The sequence below is a fragment of the Clarias gariepinus genome, chromosome 23 (genome assembly GCF_024256425.1).
Source record: "Clarias gariepinus isolate MV-2021 ecotype Netherlands chromosome 23, CGAR_prim_01v2, whole genome shotgun sequence".
NCBI classification, from domain to species: Eukaryota; Metazoa; Chordata; class Actinopteri; order Siluriformes; family Clariidae; genus Clarias; species Clarias gariepinus.
The window spans coordinates 12,477,164-12,492,797 of record NC_071122.1 but is presented as its reverse complement, the minus strand read 5'-3'; the positions used below and the strand labels follow the sequence as shown (position 1 = coordinate 12,492,797).

The 15,634-nt window shown below is 39.3% G+C and overlaps 1 protein-coding gene across 1 annotated transcript in view; it reads right to left on the bottom strand.

Annotated features, from left to right (window-relative positions):
* Positions 1–1,412: 1,412 nt before the first annotated feature.
* The window catches only part of ccdc71 (coiled-coil domain containing 71), a 37,233-nt gene continuing 23,011 nt past the window's right edge, over positions 1,413–15,634 (bottom strand). Inside the window, exon 2 of the mRNA XM_053484209.1 lies at positions 1,413–4,492. Within this exon, the coding sequence (XP_053340184.1) occupies positions 3,405–4,460 (1,056 nt within the window). The 5' untranslated portion in view covers positions 4,461–4,492 and the 3' untranslated portion in view covers positions 1,413–3,404. The remainder of the gene's footprint in view (positions 4,493–15,634) is intronic.

The window sequence follows — 15,634 nt, the reverse complement described above, 5'->3', positions numbered from 1 at the left end:
CTTTATTTGAGGGTTTTCTAGCATGAACCGCCTTTTTAAGGTCATGCCACAACATCTCAATAGGATTCAGGTCAGGACTTTGACTAGGCCACTCCAAAGTCTTCATTTTGTTTTTCTTCAGCCATTCAGAGGTGGATTTGCTGGTGTGTTTTGGGTCATTGTCCTGCTGCAGCACCCAAGATCGCTTCAGCTTGAGTTGACGAACAGATGGCCGGACATTCTCCTTCAGGATTTTTTGGTAGACAGTAGAATTCATGGTTCCATCTATCACAGCAAGCCTTCCAGGTCCTGAAGCAGCAAAACAACCCCAGACCATCACACTACCACCACCATATTTTACTGTTGGTATGATGTTCTTTTTCTGAAATGCTGTGTTACTTTTACGCCAGATGTAACGGGACACGCACCTTCCAAAAAGTTCAACTTTTGTCTTGTCGTTCCACAAGGTATTTTCCCAAAAGTCTTGGCAATCATTGAGATGTTTTTTAGCAAAATTGAGACGAGCCTTAATGTTCGTTTTGCTTAAAAGTGGTTTGCGCCTTGGAAATTTTTGGCCAGTCTCTTTCTTATGGTGGTGTCGTGAACACTGACCTTAATTGAGGCAAGTGAGGCCTGCAGTTCTTTAGATGTTGTCCTGGGGTCTTTTGTGGCCTCTCGGATGAGTTGTCTCTGCGCTCTTGGGGTAATTTTGGTCGGTCGTACACTCCTGGGAAGGTTCACCACTGTTCCATGTTTTTGCCATTTGTGGATAATGGCTCTCACTGTGGTTCGCTGGAGTCCCAAAGCTTTAGAAATGGCTTTATAACCTTTACCCGACTGATAGATCTTAATTACTTTTGTTCTAATTTGTTCCTGAATTTCTTTGGATCTTGTCATGATGTCTAGCTTTTCAGGTGCTTTTGGTCTACTTCTCTGTGTCAGGTAGCTCCTATATAAGTGATTTCTTGATTGAAACAGGTGTGGCAGTAATCAGGCCTGGGGGTGACTACAGAAATTGAACTCAGGTGTGATAAACCACAGTTAAGTTATTTTTTAACAAGGGGGGCAATCACTTTTTCACACAGGGCCATGTAGGTTTGGATTTTTTTTCTCCCTAAATAATAAAAACCATAATTTAAAAACTGCATTTTGTGTTCAATTATGATATCTTTGACTAATAGTTAAATGTGTTTGATGATCAGAAACATTTTGTGTGACATACATGCAAAAGAATAAGAAATCAGGAAGGGGGCAAATAGTTTTTCACACTATTGTGTAGATAACTCACAAATTTCAGTGTTTTACTTGAAACAGTGGTTTACTTGAAACATACATCAAGTGTTGAGTTCTAAGAGGAATCTTCCATTAGTGATTTAAACACACAGTAACTGCTGGTTGCTATAAAAGCATAAAATAAAGGAATGAATACCAGCCATTTTTAAATACTTTAATTCACAACTTCTTAATAAGAACTAAGGATACAACACTGACATTTTACAGTTCAAGGTCACAGATTCAGCTGAATGAAAAAGATTAGTCAGTAATAAAAGATGAAGTTGTTTTGGATGTCTCGGTACTGGTTTCTGTTGCAGACTGAAATAGCCCCAAAAAGGTGTTTTGTGGTTTCTGGCATAATGTCCTTTTCTCCCAACACAAAATTACTCTAATAAGAAAGTCATGAAGAATGGGTGAACTCTCATTAGAAATGGTTCAACTTGTACACAGGTTAAGCGTTCTGCAAAAACAGCAGTATTTGAGTTTACAGTTAGATTTTGCAAAACCATGAACATTTGCTGACATGTACACTGCAATAGTCTTGAAAAATACATCCATATCTAAGCTTGAGCTATGTATATAGAGAATCATTGGAGAAAAAAAAAATATAGATATGTATATATGACCTCAAAATGAACAATTTAGTCAGTATTTATTTGGGGAGTCTTTTTTGAGGGGTGAGAGATGTTACCATAACAATATGGACGAACGACAAAAAAAAATAATAATAATTGCTGGGATGCTTAAGACCAAAACATTTAGGGTTTTTGGTAAAACTGGATGCACCTCTCAACTGCAAGTCTTTATCACCGATGACTGAAAAGATGTCAAGCTTGACTTCCATCCAGACAAGAAATTAAAATGGGAACCAGAACGATATTTAACAGAATTATTGAAAGCTAAAATCAGGCCCTTTGTGATCAATATCAGGAAACTTAATACATTAATATAAATGCTAGTGGCTATGGCAACACTGTAATCATTGAGCACCAAAATACAAGTGTATTTTCATTTTTTTATTTTTTTTTTAAAAGGGAGTGAGAAGCACAGGATCAAATACACTGTTGTATTTTTGTGTTAAAGGCCATTTAATTTTGTATAGTGCTCTAACTCTATTAAATGATATGGAGGCTAAGGTTTTTATTAATTATTATGCATGGCTAAGACCTGACCTGCACTGTCTATAGTGATCTTCGTGTTGTTGTTTTTTTTTTTTGTTACTCCCTCCTCAAGCCAGTTGCTCTTTATGAGGCATGAAAACAAGCAGGGAAGAACAGATCAGCGTCTCAGATGAAACCATATCTCAGCTATGCAGTAATTAACTTAAGATTCAAATTAGTAGCAAGTTCTCAGCAGATCCAACTCTTGCATTTTTACAGGCAGAAATAAAGAACATGAAAAATACACTGCAGCTTTAGTTCTTTAAACACAGACGACAGATGAGTTTAGATTTTTCCTTCTGATTGATCTCAAAATGAGAGTGCTTGACAATTAGCTGTTATATTAGATCAGGAAGAATTCTAAACGATTCTGCAGGCACACACAAAAAAATCTGTACTTAATATTTAGCATCAAATTTCATGTTCTTTTGTGTAAAAATGCATCCCACTCGAGCCACTCTTATTTAATACAACTTTTAACATACAATGGAGCTGGCCAAGCAAAACTCAATGTGACAACCAGGTCTGTGACTCTAGCTAGGGAATAAACATAACCATACCCCCTTTTGCTTGAAACTTAAAATGTTATGCAATCTATACCTACAGACATATGCAGGGAACAAATAAAAACATAACCAAGGCATTTCTAAAATAAAAATTATAATGCGTCATCCCTCTAATCCATCTGTTACATGGAGTCTCAATTAGAAAGCCGGTTGATTTGTACATTTTGTTTCTTGGGCAGCCTCTGCATAGTGATAATGTGGTCATGGTTTATTTAAAAAAAAAACAAAAAAAAAAAACAAAAAACACCTGTAACAGAAAAAATCTAATTGAATTTCCTTCTTTGGATCACCAAAGTTGGTCATATGTGTGAAAATTCATATTTTGACAAAACTTCCACTCAGACAGAAATGATCATGTTTTGATCCAAGTAACACCCCGGTATAAGAAATTCTAATAGTATATGTGGATATAAAAGTCTCTAGTCTATACAGAGTGTACAAGTGGATAAATCTGTATCACCGGTGACAAATTGACCCGCAAGATCTTCTGAGCCTCTTTCCTCACCTCCTCATCAGTGACAGACTCGTCCACTTTGATGACTTTCCCATGAAGACTATTTCCATTCAGTTTAGACACGTCTTGGCCGTTTGTGACGAGTGCTGGCTGAGACCAGCTTAAACTCTGGCAGTTCAGCCTCCTCATTGATTCACTGTCCTTACAATTCAAACCATTGCTCATCACACCAGATTTGCCTGTTATTATCTGGACCTTTTTACCCTCTTTCAGACTAATACCATTTTGACAAACGATTGGGGCAGAATCTCCAATAAGGGCATCATCCACTTTAACTGGACATGACAAAACTCTTTTATTGTCCAAAGCTACTACACTTGACGTTTGAGTGATGTTTTCTGAAGGAGAATGTGGTATCCCAGAGAGAGTTGGTGGGCGCTGGACACTGGGACTAATTGTGCTTTGCGAGTCCACACCAAAGTGAATCTGCAGCCTTGCAGTATGGCCCCCAGTAACACCCTTTATGTTTGTTAATTTCAGGCACTGCTGCACTTGAACAGAACTTGAAATCGGCACTGATGGTTTGGGTGAAACAGTCTGCTTGAGTGTATCTACTGAAAGATTGGTTAGTAGAATCTTGGGCTGGTTTTGTAGGATGGCCTTGGTGCTTGTACCAAAAACTGAGGAACTGACATCCTTGTTCTTTATCCAAGTCTTTCGTCCTCGTTTTTTACAAGGTTTTTGTACTCTTGGAATCTTATTGCCAATCTCTGCTGTGAAAGGTTGTGCTGTGCAAGACCTGTATCCATAAACATCTTTGCTTCTTAGCACAACGGGTTTACGTCCTTCATCTTTTAATGCCTGAAGAAAAGATACCATTTGCCTCTCTGTTTCAGAGAGGTCTTGGGAAATGGGATTAAAGACCTTCAAAGCCTCCTTGAGGGCCGTCTGTCCAGCTGAAGCAAATCTGGACCATGAGAGAACAGCCCTCTCCACATTTGGTTCTTCACAATTCATGGTACCCATCCACAGATGGGATGCATAAAGGCGTCAGGTGTCTGCAAACATGAAAGATATGGGGTTAGGTTAAGCCCAATCCAACAAGTATAAAATTCATCAACAAAGTGAAATAATAAAGTAACACGTCATGAGATGTGGGTCACATCACATCAAATCAGGCTGTGACATGCAGCCAGGGATATGGTCTTCAAACTGCTGCAGATGTAACACTGCAGGAAAGACAAATATATTCTGGAGATCTTCAAACCACTTACAAACCACATACAATAACTTAATATTTTTTTAAATTTCTCTAAAACCCATGTGAAATCAAAGGTACGCTCACTGAATGTCATATATTAACAGCATGGAGGCTGATTGCACAGTGCAAAAGTGAGTAATATTATAATTCCCTGTTCCCCACTGCCTTGCAAAAAAAAGAAAAGAAAAAAAAGAACAAGTAACAAGAAGGGAACTAAGAAAACAACTATAATCTATGAAAACCGCAAGTTTAATAGTAAAAGAGCATTTCCACGCATATTGTAATAATTTAGGATTGGGACTAAATATCAGTGTGTGGCCTTAACTACACGTTAGACTAAGAAAGGCTTAAACTTGCCAAGAAGCATAAATTTGACATACGCCAGTGTGATGGGGTGTCAGGGGAAAGAAAGGAAGCCCATGAAACGATGCATCCATTATGCACAGCGACCACTATACAAGCATTTTAAGACAGTGTTGTGATGTGGGGTTGTTTCAATTGGTCAGGTCTAGTTAGGCTCAGCAACTTAGTGTCGAAATTAAAGTCAGCTGACTACCTTAAGGAACTGAATTTATTACAAGGTTAATGTATTCATAGATATTTGAGTTTGACTAGGTAGTGTAATTGCAGTGATGTCTGATTAAACATCCTATAAGTGGCAATAAATCACTGTTTCCAGTTAAGTCATTGCATCACTTTAGGATTAATAAAAAAAAAAAAAAATTAAATAAACAGATTAGACTAAAATAACTACTCAATGGTATCATTAAAGTTCACTTCACCATTGATGAACTAAACTGTGAACAAGCTGTTATGACGACGCTTAAGAGCCAAGTTACCCACATCAATTAGAGTAACGGACATCAGTTAAATAGATGAACTCAGATGAAGCTACAGAAAAAGACTAACAATAAAGTCCCACATTTTCAAAGCTAAAACTATCTGCCGTGGAATTTACCCTGGTGTCAAACGATGTTAGATTTTGAGACGATTTCATCACCGACAAAATGCACAACAGCAGATACCTCACAGCACAGGGTGAAATGATGTTGCGTACCATTACATTCAGCGCTGCCTACTGTTACATTTTGGGAGAAACTCCTGTGAAGTGCTCACAGTATGACACAAAAGTTGATGGCGCAGCTTACTGTAGGAATGCCTGAGATTTGTTTGTGACGCAAACACACGAAGCCACAAACCTCCGCCTGAAGTATGTGCTGTCGCAGCAGACACATCGCAGTCTTATCCGAAGGTTCAGTGGTCTAGAGCTCGGTCTGACATACCAGTTGTCACCAGAGCGGTTTTTTTAGTCTTTCGGCAGCCCTTATGTTTTGGCAGCCCTTACCTCCAGAGGTATCAGCCTTATCAGGCCGTATCAGCCTCTTGCTGCGAGTTGTCTGATGCTCACAGCAATGTGCATCTCTCTGCAGATGATGTGAGTCGCCAGTTCAAAGCCACGAAGACAATTGTGACACGGTCACAGGGTGTCAAAGACCTGTGACGTGCCTAACTACGGGTGCGAAACACAATTGGCATAAACACGATTGCGACACGTTTACAGTATGTCGTAAACAAACTGCATAAACAAATAAAGATATTTTAAACAAAATTCCAAGACCAGCAATGGCTTTGTTAATGCGTTATCTACACTCCGAAAAGAAAAAATAAAACAAAATCAAATACAACATTCTGCAAAAGTTGCCTGGATTTTGCACCATGTACAATATTGTTGAAAGTTATGGGCCAAGAAGCAGCCATTACCTATCCAATGTAACTTTTAAATTCTTTAAAACTTGGGAATTTCACCAACTTTCAACATCTTTTACATTTCTCATATCTCACTCATACTCAAAGGCATGCCCTTTGACAGATCAGACAGTTCCCTATTTTTTTTTTTTTAAAAAACCTTCCCGATTTAAAGAAGGGTACTTACTTTTAAATACGATTGTATTTATTGTATTGTATTTTGTATTTCTGTTGAGTTTGTCATTAATCATTATTTAACCGATAAACCGTACATGCCTGCTTTCTTGGTGAACTCCTGAACCAAAACATTCACTACTTTTCCTCATATACGAGACCCACTAAGTCCATAGAAACTTTCCTTGCTGTTTTACTTTGTAACCTTCCTGAATTGGTTTTTCATCATGTTTCCATTTTGATTTTAAGATTTTAAGAAAGGCTACCAAGTTTATCATGATTTTTTTTTTGTGGTGGAGTGGTAGCAATTTAATTCCCTCCCTCAGTACTCTCTTGGCCAGCTAATCTCACAATCTGACTCAGAAAGCTATTCCATTGTTTCTGAAAACCGCCATTTTGTGTCTTCATGTCATATGATATGTCAGCTGGTTTGCAATCTGTTGCATGTACCCTAGGTTTTTACAATATCCTCTTTTCCAAAGTAATACTCCCTTTTATCTTTCGACAATTCTACCAGTATAAAGGTATATATACTGTTTAGTCCTGAGTTATCATTATTGTCGACATGAGAACGTACAGGTGAGCTCTCTTATGTCTTCTTCTTTGACTTGTGTGTATAAATGACTTTATATTTTCTTCTTTTTAATACTTTTATTTCATGTCTATTGTCTAGTGACAATAGGGCTCCAAGTTTCTCTGGAAATCAAAAACGTGCAAGCTGAATGTCTATGTTCTGTTGACCTCATACGTACCCTTCTTAAGAAGGTGTTACTGGTTTTCAGGGAGTTCTCCTTCCATTAACATAGTTGAGAAACCAAGTATTTGCAGTTCTCTAAATCCTGATAGCAAGGATTCGGATTTTGTTCCTGAAGACACTAAAATAGCCAACTGACAGGCAACAGGGTTTGCGGTTGGAAAACTACCCATGACGGCCTTAAAGCTGGAGCAACCCTACTGCAACCCAGTCTATGATACTTTTGCAACTCGATCGATAGATTACATCAGTCGTCAGGCAAGCCGAAATCCTAAAACGAAAGTTGGATAGGCAGGTCGCTATTCCTATGGCAAATCATCTAATTAATATTGTAACCCCCGTCCAAGTTTGTGACCTTTTCTTTTGTGGTGGTCAAGACATACCACTACTCTAGTGGAGTTCCGCAGGGTTCAGTTTTAGGTCCACTGCTTTTTTCCCTTTACATGCTTCCTCTGGGCAACATAATCCATAAGCATGGTATTAGTTTTCATTGTTATGCTGACGATGCACAGTTATATGTCTCAGCAAAACCTGATGAGAAAAAACAGCTTACTAAAATTGAGCAATGTGTGCAGGACATAAGAAATTGGATGCTAATTAACTTCCTTCTGCTAAATCCGGATAAGACAGAAGTTCTAGTCATAGGACCGCATACAGCTAGGAGTAAAATTTTAGATCACACCGTAACTTTAGATGGCTTTTCTGTTCCATTAAATGCAACAGTGAAAGACCTTGGTGTAATTATTGATTCCAGCCTTTCATTTGAAGCTCATGTAGATAATATTACCAGGATAGCATTCTTTCACCTCAGAAATATTGCCAGGATAAAAAATTTATTGTCACTAAACGATGCAGAAAAACTAGTTAATGCTTTTATCACCTCTAGGTTGGACTATTGTAATGCCTTACTGTCTGGTTGTTCAGCTAGATGCATAAATAAGCTTCAGCTAGTCCAGAATGCAGCAGCGAGAGTCCTCACTAGAACCAGACGATATGAGCACATCACCCCTATCTTATCTTCACTCCATTGGCTCCCTGTGAAATTTCGCATTGATTTTAAAATACTACTCTTGACATATAAAGCATTAAATGGTCTCGCGCCGCAGTACCTGAACGAACAGCTAGTGTCTTACGATCCGCCATGCCTACTTCAAAGGATCAAAGGATGCAGGCTGCTTGTCAGTACCGCGTATTATAAAAAATACAGCTGGGGGCAGAGCTTTTTCTTACAAAGCCCCAAAATTATGGAATAGTCCTCCAAATAGTATTCGGGACTCAGACACAGTCTCAGAGTTTAAGTCCAGGCTAAAAACCTATTTATTTAGCCAAGCATTTTTATAAATAGATTGGCCATAGGTAAAGGAGCAAATCTGGGGGACTCATGGACGTAGAATATTATGGTAAACTGGTATGTTTGGATGCTGTCTTCCTCACTCTCATTGATCACTCAGGTTTGCTGACGGTGAGGTGATTGTTTGCTTTACATCTCAGGAAGCCCTCACGTTTGTGTTTCCTTCTGGCTCTCCCTTTTAGTTATGCTGTCATAGTTAGTTCTGCCGGAGTCTCTGCTTGCACTCTACAGTTAATATACATTCACATTATACATTGTGTGACTGTGACCATACCTTACTGCCATCTCTCCTCTTTTTCTCTTTCTCCCCCCTCTTTCTTTTTCCTCTCTCCCCCCGTCTCCCTCTTTCACTCTTTCTCTCTCTCTGTCGAGCTACACATGTCGTTCCTGAGCTGCCAGTGATCCAGACTCCCTCTGCCCTCCGAACCTGTCTGACCCATCCTGGTGGCCCGCTTCTGGCTGAAGATCTCGTCACATGGATGCCCCGTGTCCCTCTTTGGGATGCGTCTGGTGTCTGGGGATGATTCTCTCTACCTAGAAAATGGTTCTGGCCTTGACTGGTGTTGTCAACTGTTTCTCTGGGGACTTGACAGTTCGATAATTCAGGACTGGAACTTCTTACAAGTCTACCTGGGTCTTCAATAACTACCTGGACTCCATATTAACATCAATTAACATCAGCTATTATAGCTGAATTACCTCCCACCCTACACACTGTATAAATGCAGATCATTTACTGCTTTCTGTTTCACCCAAATGAGGATGGGTTCCCTGTTGAGTCTGGTTCCTCTCAAGGTTTCTTCCTATTACCATCTCAGGGAGTTTTTCCTTGCCACTGTCGCCCTCGGCTTGCTCACCAGGGACAAACTAACCATCTTGATTCATACAAATTCACATTTCATACAAACTTAAATAATTCTTTGACTGTGTAAAGCTGCTTTGCGGCAATGAAAATTGCTAAAAGCGCTATACAAATAAAATTGAATTGAATACCAAAAGAGGTCCAAGGTAGGAAAGGCAGTGAACCGACAATAGGGTCATGGGTAGCCAACACTCACTAATGCACACCAGGACCGAAGGCTGGCCCATGTAGTCTGATTCAATTAAAAAAAAAAAAAAAAAAAAAAAAAACTGTAGCTTAAACTGCAGAAGGAGAGAGAGAAAAAAAAACCCTAGCACTGGTCCCATGGAAAGATGTAACACCACATTGTGTACCAGAGTTTAAACCAGCCAACTGGAAAGCAACAGTAATGGGCCAGTGAGCATCAGAACTGGACCATGCAACAATGGAAGAACTTGGCCTGGCAAATCATGTTTTCTTTTACATTATACGGATGGTAAGGTGCGTGTGCATCTGTTACCAGGTGAAGAGATGGCACCAGGATGCATTATGGGAAGAAGGCAAGCTGGTAGATTTCATCCTATCTATAGTGGCCCCACATAGCAACTTGCAGGACTTAAAGTATCTGTGATTTTAAGAGATTTTATGAAGGCCTTACCTTAATGGGTCAAGGTTCTCTGAGGAAAATACACAATATTAAACAGCTAGTTTAAATTTGATTAATGATGTAAACATATGGATGTCTTGTTAAAATATGCTACAAGTATAAACCGCATTACGTTTAAAAGTCAAATCATAATGACAAGATGTGAAAAATATTAATCAGCATGTCACTACCACTGACATCTTCATTACAAAGTGTTTTAAACTTCGTACTGCTGTTGCAAACCTCATCTGAAGTGTCTTCAGCCATGAAACAGAAGTGCATTTTAAGCTTTACTGACCTGCTATGTAACTTATGATTACTGCCAAGTGGCACTATATAACTAATGCACTGGCCTACCAAATTAGGCTAAAGCTTTGGGCTGTTGATACAGATGTGGCCATTAAGAATGCGTGTTTTCTCGCAAGATGCCGCAATTTGGCGCGCGGCGTACCGCGACATGCCGCAAGCAACATTTGGGAATTTAAATAAATGTTTTGTGCTTCACTGAATATGCGCCAGATGGCGCATGGAAGGACTTAATCTAAAAGTCAGACCAAGTACAATAAAGAATTGTGTATAATTAGCCTGAAACAAGATCTTTTTCCAATGCTGAGGCAAAAATGAATTTTATTTTGTTTTACACAGATCTTTCATGATGAATGTGTGTCTATGTGATTCATATTATTTTCATAATGATGAACTGAGATTTCCAAAATCGTGCTTTAAAAGTTTTATATAGTTTTTGTAATGTCTTAACAGGGACAAAACAATAAAAGACATGGCAAAGACTTGGTTTAAATGGTCTTGAAATTAATTTCATTTCCTGATAGTAGGCTATCTGATAGTGTTAACTATGCGAATGTCCTGATTCGTAAATATGCCAACATATCTTATTTAAAATGTAAAAATGTGTCGACATCATCAGAAGACATGAATTAACTATATATATATATATTATATAGTTCACACACACACACATATATACATACACACAGTCGTGGCCAAAGGTTTTGAGAATGACACAGATATTACAAAGTTTGCTGATAAACTGCTTTTAGATCTTTGTTTCAGTTGTTTCTGTGATGTACTGAAACATAATTACAAGCACTTCATACGTTTTAAAGGCTTTAATCGACAATTACATGACATTTATGCAAAGAGTCAGTATTTGCAGTGTTGGCCCCTTTTTTAGGACATCTGCAATTCGACTGGGCATGCTCTTAATCAACTTCTGGGCCAAATCCCGACTGCTAGCAACCCATTCTTTCATAATCACTTCTTGGAGTTTGTCAGAATTAGTGGGTTTTGTTTGTCCACCCGCCTCTTGAGGATTGACCACAAGTTCTCAATGGGATTAAGATCTGGGGAGTTTCCAGGCCATGGACTCAAAATTTCAACGTTTTGGTCCCAGAGCCACTTAGTTACCACTTTTGCCTTATGGCACGGTGCTCCATCGTGCTGGAAAATGCATTGTTCTTCACCAAACTGTTGTTGGATTGTTGGAAGAAGTTGCTGTTGGAGTGTGTTTTGGTACCATTCTTTATTTATGGCTGTGTTTTTGGGCAAAATTAAGAGTGAGCCCACTCCCTGAGAAGCAACCCCACACATGAATAGTCTCAGGATGCTTTACGGTTGGCATGACACAGGACTGATGGTAGCACTCACCTTTCTTCTCCAGACAAGGCTTTTTCCAAATGCCCCAAACAATCGGAAAGAGGCTTCATCGGGGAATATGACTTTGCCCCAGTCCTTATCAGTCCATTCACTATACTTTCTGCAGAAGATCAATCTGTCCCTGATGTTTTTTATTTGGAGAGAAGTGGCTTCTTTGCTGCCCTTCTTGACGCTAGGCCATCTTCCAAAAGTCTTTGCCTCACTGGGCGTGCAGATGCGCTCACACCTGCCTGCTGCCATTCCTAAACAAGTTCTGAACTGGTGGCACGCCGATCCCGCAGCTGAATCCTCCTCAGGAGACGATCCTGGCGCTTGCTGGACTTTCTTGGACGCCCTGAAGCCTTCTTAACAAGAATTAAACCTCTTTCCTTAAAGTTCTTGATGATCCTATAAATTTTTGATTTAGGTGCAATCTTAGTAGCCACAATATCCTTGCCCATAAAGCAATTTTTATGCAACGCAATGATGGCTGCACGCGTTTCTTTGCAAGTCACCATGGTTAACAATGGAGGAACAATGATTTCAAGCATCACCCTCCTTTTAACATGTCAAGTGTGCCATTCTAACCCAATCAGCCGGACATAATGATCTCCAGCGTTGTGCTCGTCAACATTCTCACCTGAGTTAACAAGATGATTACTGAAATGATCTCAGCAGGTCCTTTAATGACAGTAATGAAATGCAGTGGAAAGGTTTTTTTGGGATTAAGTTCATTTTCATGGCGAAGAAGGACTATGCAATTCATCTGATCACTCTTTATAACATTCTGGAGTATATGCAAATTGCTATTATAAAAACTTAAGCAGCAACTTTTCCAATTTCCAATATTTATGTAATTCTCAACTTTTGGTCACGACTGTATATATACACACCACGTTTAATATTATTATGCAAATTGGATGCGAGTGTCAAACATTAAATGTTTGGGTTTTAAATTAAACTCATGGGTGGCATTGTGTTTCAGAGCTCTTTGGATCACTGAAATGAATCTCAGACACCTGTGATAATTACTTTGGCAAATAAACCCAATTAAAGGAAAGGCTGATTTAGAGCACAGACGAGTTTGTGCAGATAAAGGCAAAATGAGGGAGGTTTCTGATAGACAAATTCATCGGATTAAGAGAGCAGCTGCAAAAAAGACCATTACAAATTAGCAAACAGGTATTTGAAGCTGCTGGTGCCTCTGGAGTCCCGCAAACCTCAAGGTGTAGGATCCCTCAGAGACTTGCAGTTGTGCATTAACCTACTAACCCTTAACCAATGCTCACAAGCAAAAACTGTTGCAGTGGGCCTAGACATACATGAAGACTAGTCTTGTTTACTGATGATATGGTTGATGATATGGTTGATAGTGGATGGTTGGTGGATGGCCACCCTGTCCCAACAAGGCTGCGACGTCCACAAGTAGGTGGTGCAGTCTTGATTTGGGCCGGCATTATGGGGAGAGAGCTGGTAGAGTTTTTGACTTTCTTCCATGGTACAAAAAGAAGAACCGTGCCGTTTGTAGCAAAATCTTTATGCATGACAATGCGCACCATCTCATGCTGCAAAGAATACCTCTGTCATTGGCTGCGAGAAAAGATGGGTAACATAAAAGATGAGAAACTCATGGTGTGGCCATCATCCTCCCCTGACCTCAACCCCATTGAGAACCTTTGGAGCATTCTCAAGCAAAAGATCTAGGATAAGAGGCAGTTCACATCAAAACAGCAGCTCTGGGAGGCTATTCTGACATCCTGCAAAAAAATTCAAGCAGAAACTGTCCAAAAACTCCCAAGTTCAATAAATGCAAAAATTGTAAAGGTGAAATCAAAGAAAGGGTCCTATGTTAAGATGTTTTTAATTTAAATAGCTTTTGATTACAGTAAATATGACCTCATTATGCTGCAAATTCAACAAAAGCCTATTTTCAGTTCTTTACAACCTATAAAATGTTTTAACTCTTATGCACAATAATTTGGAACAGTGCATTTTTTAATAAATATTATCATTAGGAGGTTTGTTCACTAAAAATTGGATTATACTCTAATGGTTGATGACTTGAAAATTCTAAGACTGTCATTTGCATTCACTATGAGAAAAGTACTTTCACTTTACAAAAGAGAGCATTTTGATCAAAAGGCTAGCAAACAGTATATACAACGCAACAGCGTGCTCGTTACTGTAATCCCTCTTCTCACCTTTCATGTAGGTCTGCTCAGTCTTGTTAAATCGATTTAAACCCCTCAATTATGCGAACTCCCCCATTAGCAAAACCAGTTTGATAACTTCACACCTATCATGAATTAAAGGTGAGAAGAGGGGTTACAGTAACTGGGGTTCTGTGTGTGTCACCTCGGAGCTCGCTGTCCTGTTGTATTCAGCGTATCAAACAAAATCATGTTTGCTTCAGCATTGGAAACAATATTGTATTAGGCTAACTTTAATAAAAAAGGGTGCACGGAGCGATGGTGTGTGCGCGCGCGCGTGCGTGCACGGAGCGATGGTGTGTGCGCGCGCGCGTGCGTGCACGGAGCGATGGTGTGTGCGCGCGCGCGTGCACGGAGCGATGGTGTGTGCGCGCGCGCGTGCACGGAGCGATGGTGTGTGTGCGCGTGCACGGAGCGATTGTGTGTGTGTGTGTGTGTGCGTGTGCACGGAGCGATTGTGTGTGTCCATGCGCGTGTACAGAGCGATTGTGTGTGTCCATACGCGCGTCCTATACTGTAGATGTGTACGCACTGAGAGTTTGTGTGTGTGTTTGGGACATTATCTTCTCCTTCAACGTACTTCCAACTTTTCCAAAAATAGTGTGTATGTCTGCAACAAACACTAACCATTAAAATGTTAAGAATTTAATTAAACACAAATATATAAATTAGATTTTCTGTATACATAATATTTTTGTTTTATATATATATATATATATATATATATATATATATATAAACAAACTTATGTTAGGGTACTTTTACTACGCTGAAGTACCATTTAAAGCTATTTATTCATTTCTCTTTTATTTGCTTGCTTACTTACTAACTAGTGAATGCTTTAGCATAGGGCTGTAAACTACGGCAGTATGAATGACAATGGAATATTACAGAATGTGCGAGTTGACGCCCATGCGGCAATCACTGATCATTAAGATGTTGGATTTAAATTAAAATGCCCCTAAAATATATTCGCATTTAATTAACTTCTTAAATCATCGTGTTCACCCATGGGTTTACTGCATATACCCTGGAACAAAAGGTCTAGGGAGGAAACGGAGACATTTATTTTTCAGTTTTTACATTGAGTTTAATTATGCAGCACTTTTAGTTTTCATAGCAAAAGCAACCCAACAAAAGCAAAGTGTGATTAAAGTACCCGAAATAACAGTATTTTGACCCAGCATAAACAACCCAACGCTGTGTTTACAGAAACCCAGCATTTTTTAGTGTACTACTACTACTAATAAATGGTGAAAGCGCAGTCAAAGCCCAGGGATACTGCGTGCTGTCGCGTTGTATTCAGCGAGTAGCACATATTTTGTGTTTGTTTCATTTCATGTCTGTAGTTTTATCGATAAATCGGCTCATATCTGCGCACACGTTTATCAGCCTTTTGATCAAAAAGCCGCATGCGCAACTCACACGGCAAGTCGCGGGATCCCTTTTCTCGAACCGTGCGTTCTTAATGGCCAGATCTGTAGGCTAGTATCCCTTGAGCAAAACCTGTAGGCAATGTACATCAATACATGGGAGAATAGTTTGTCTGATTAGTGAAATAACT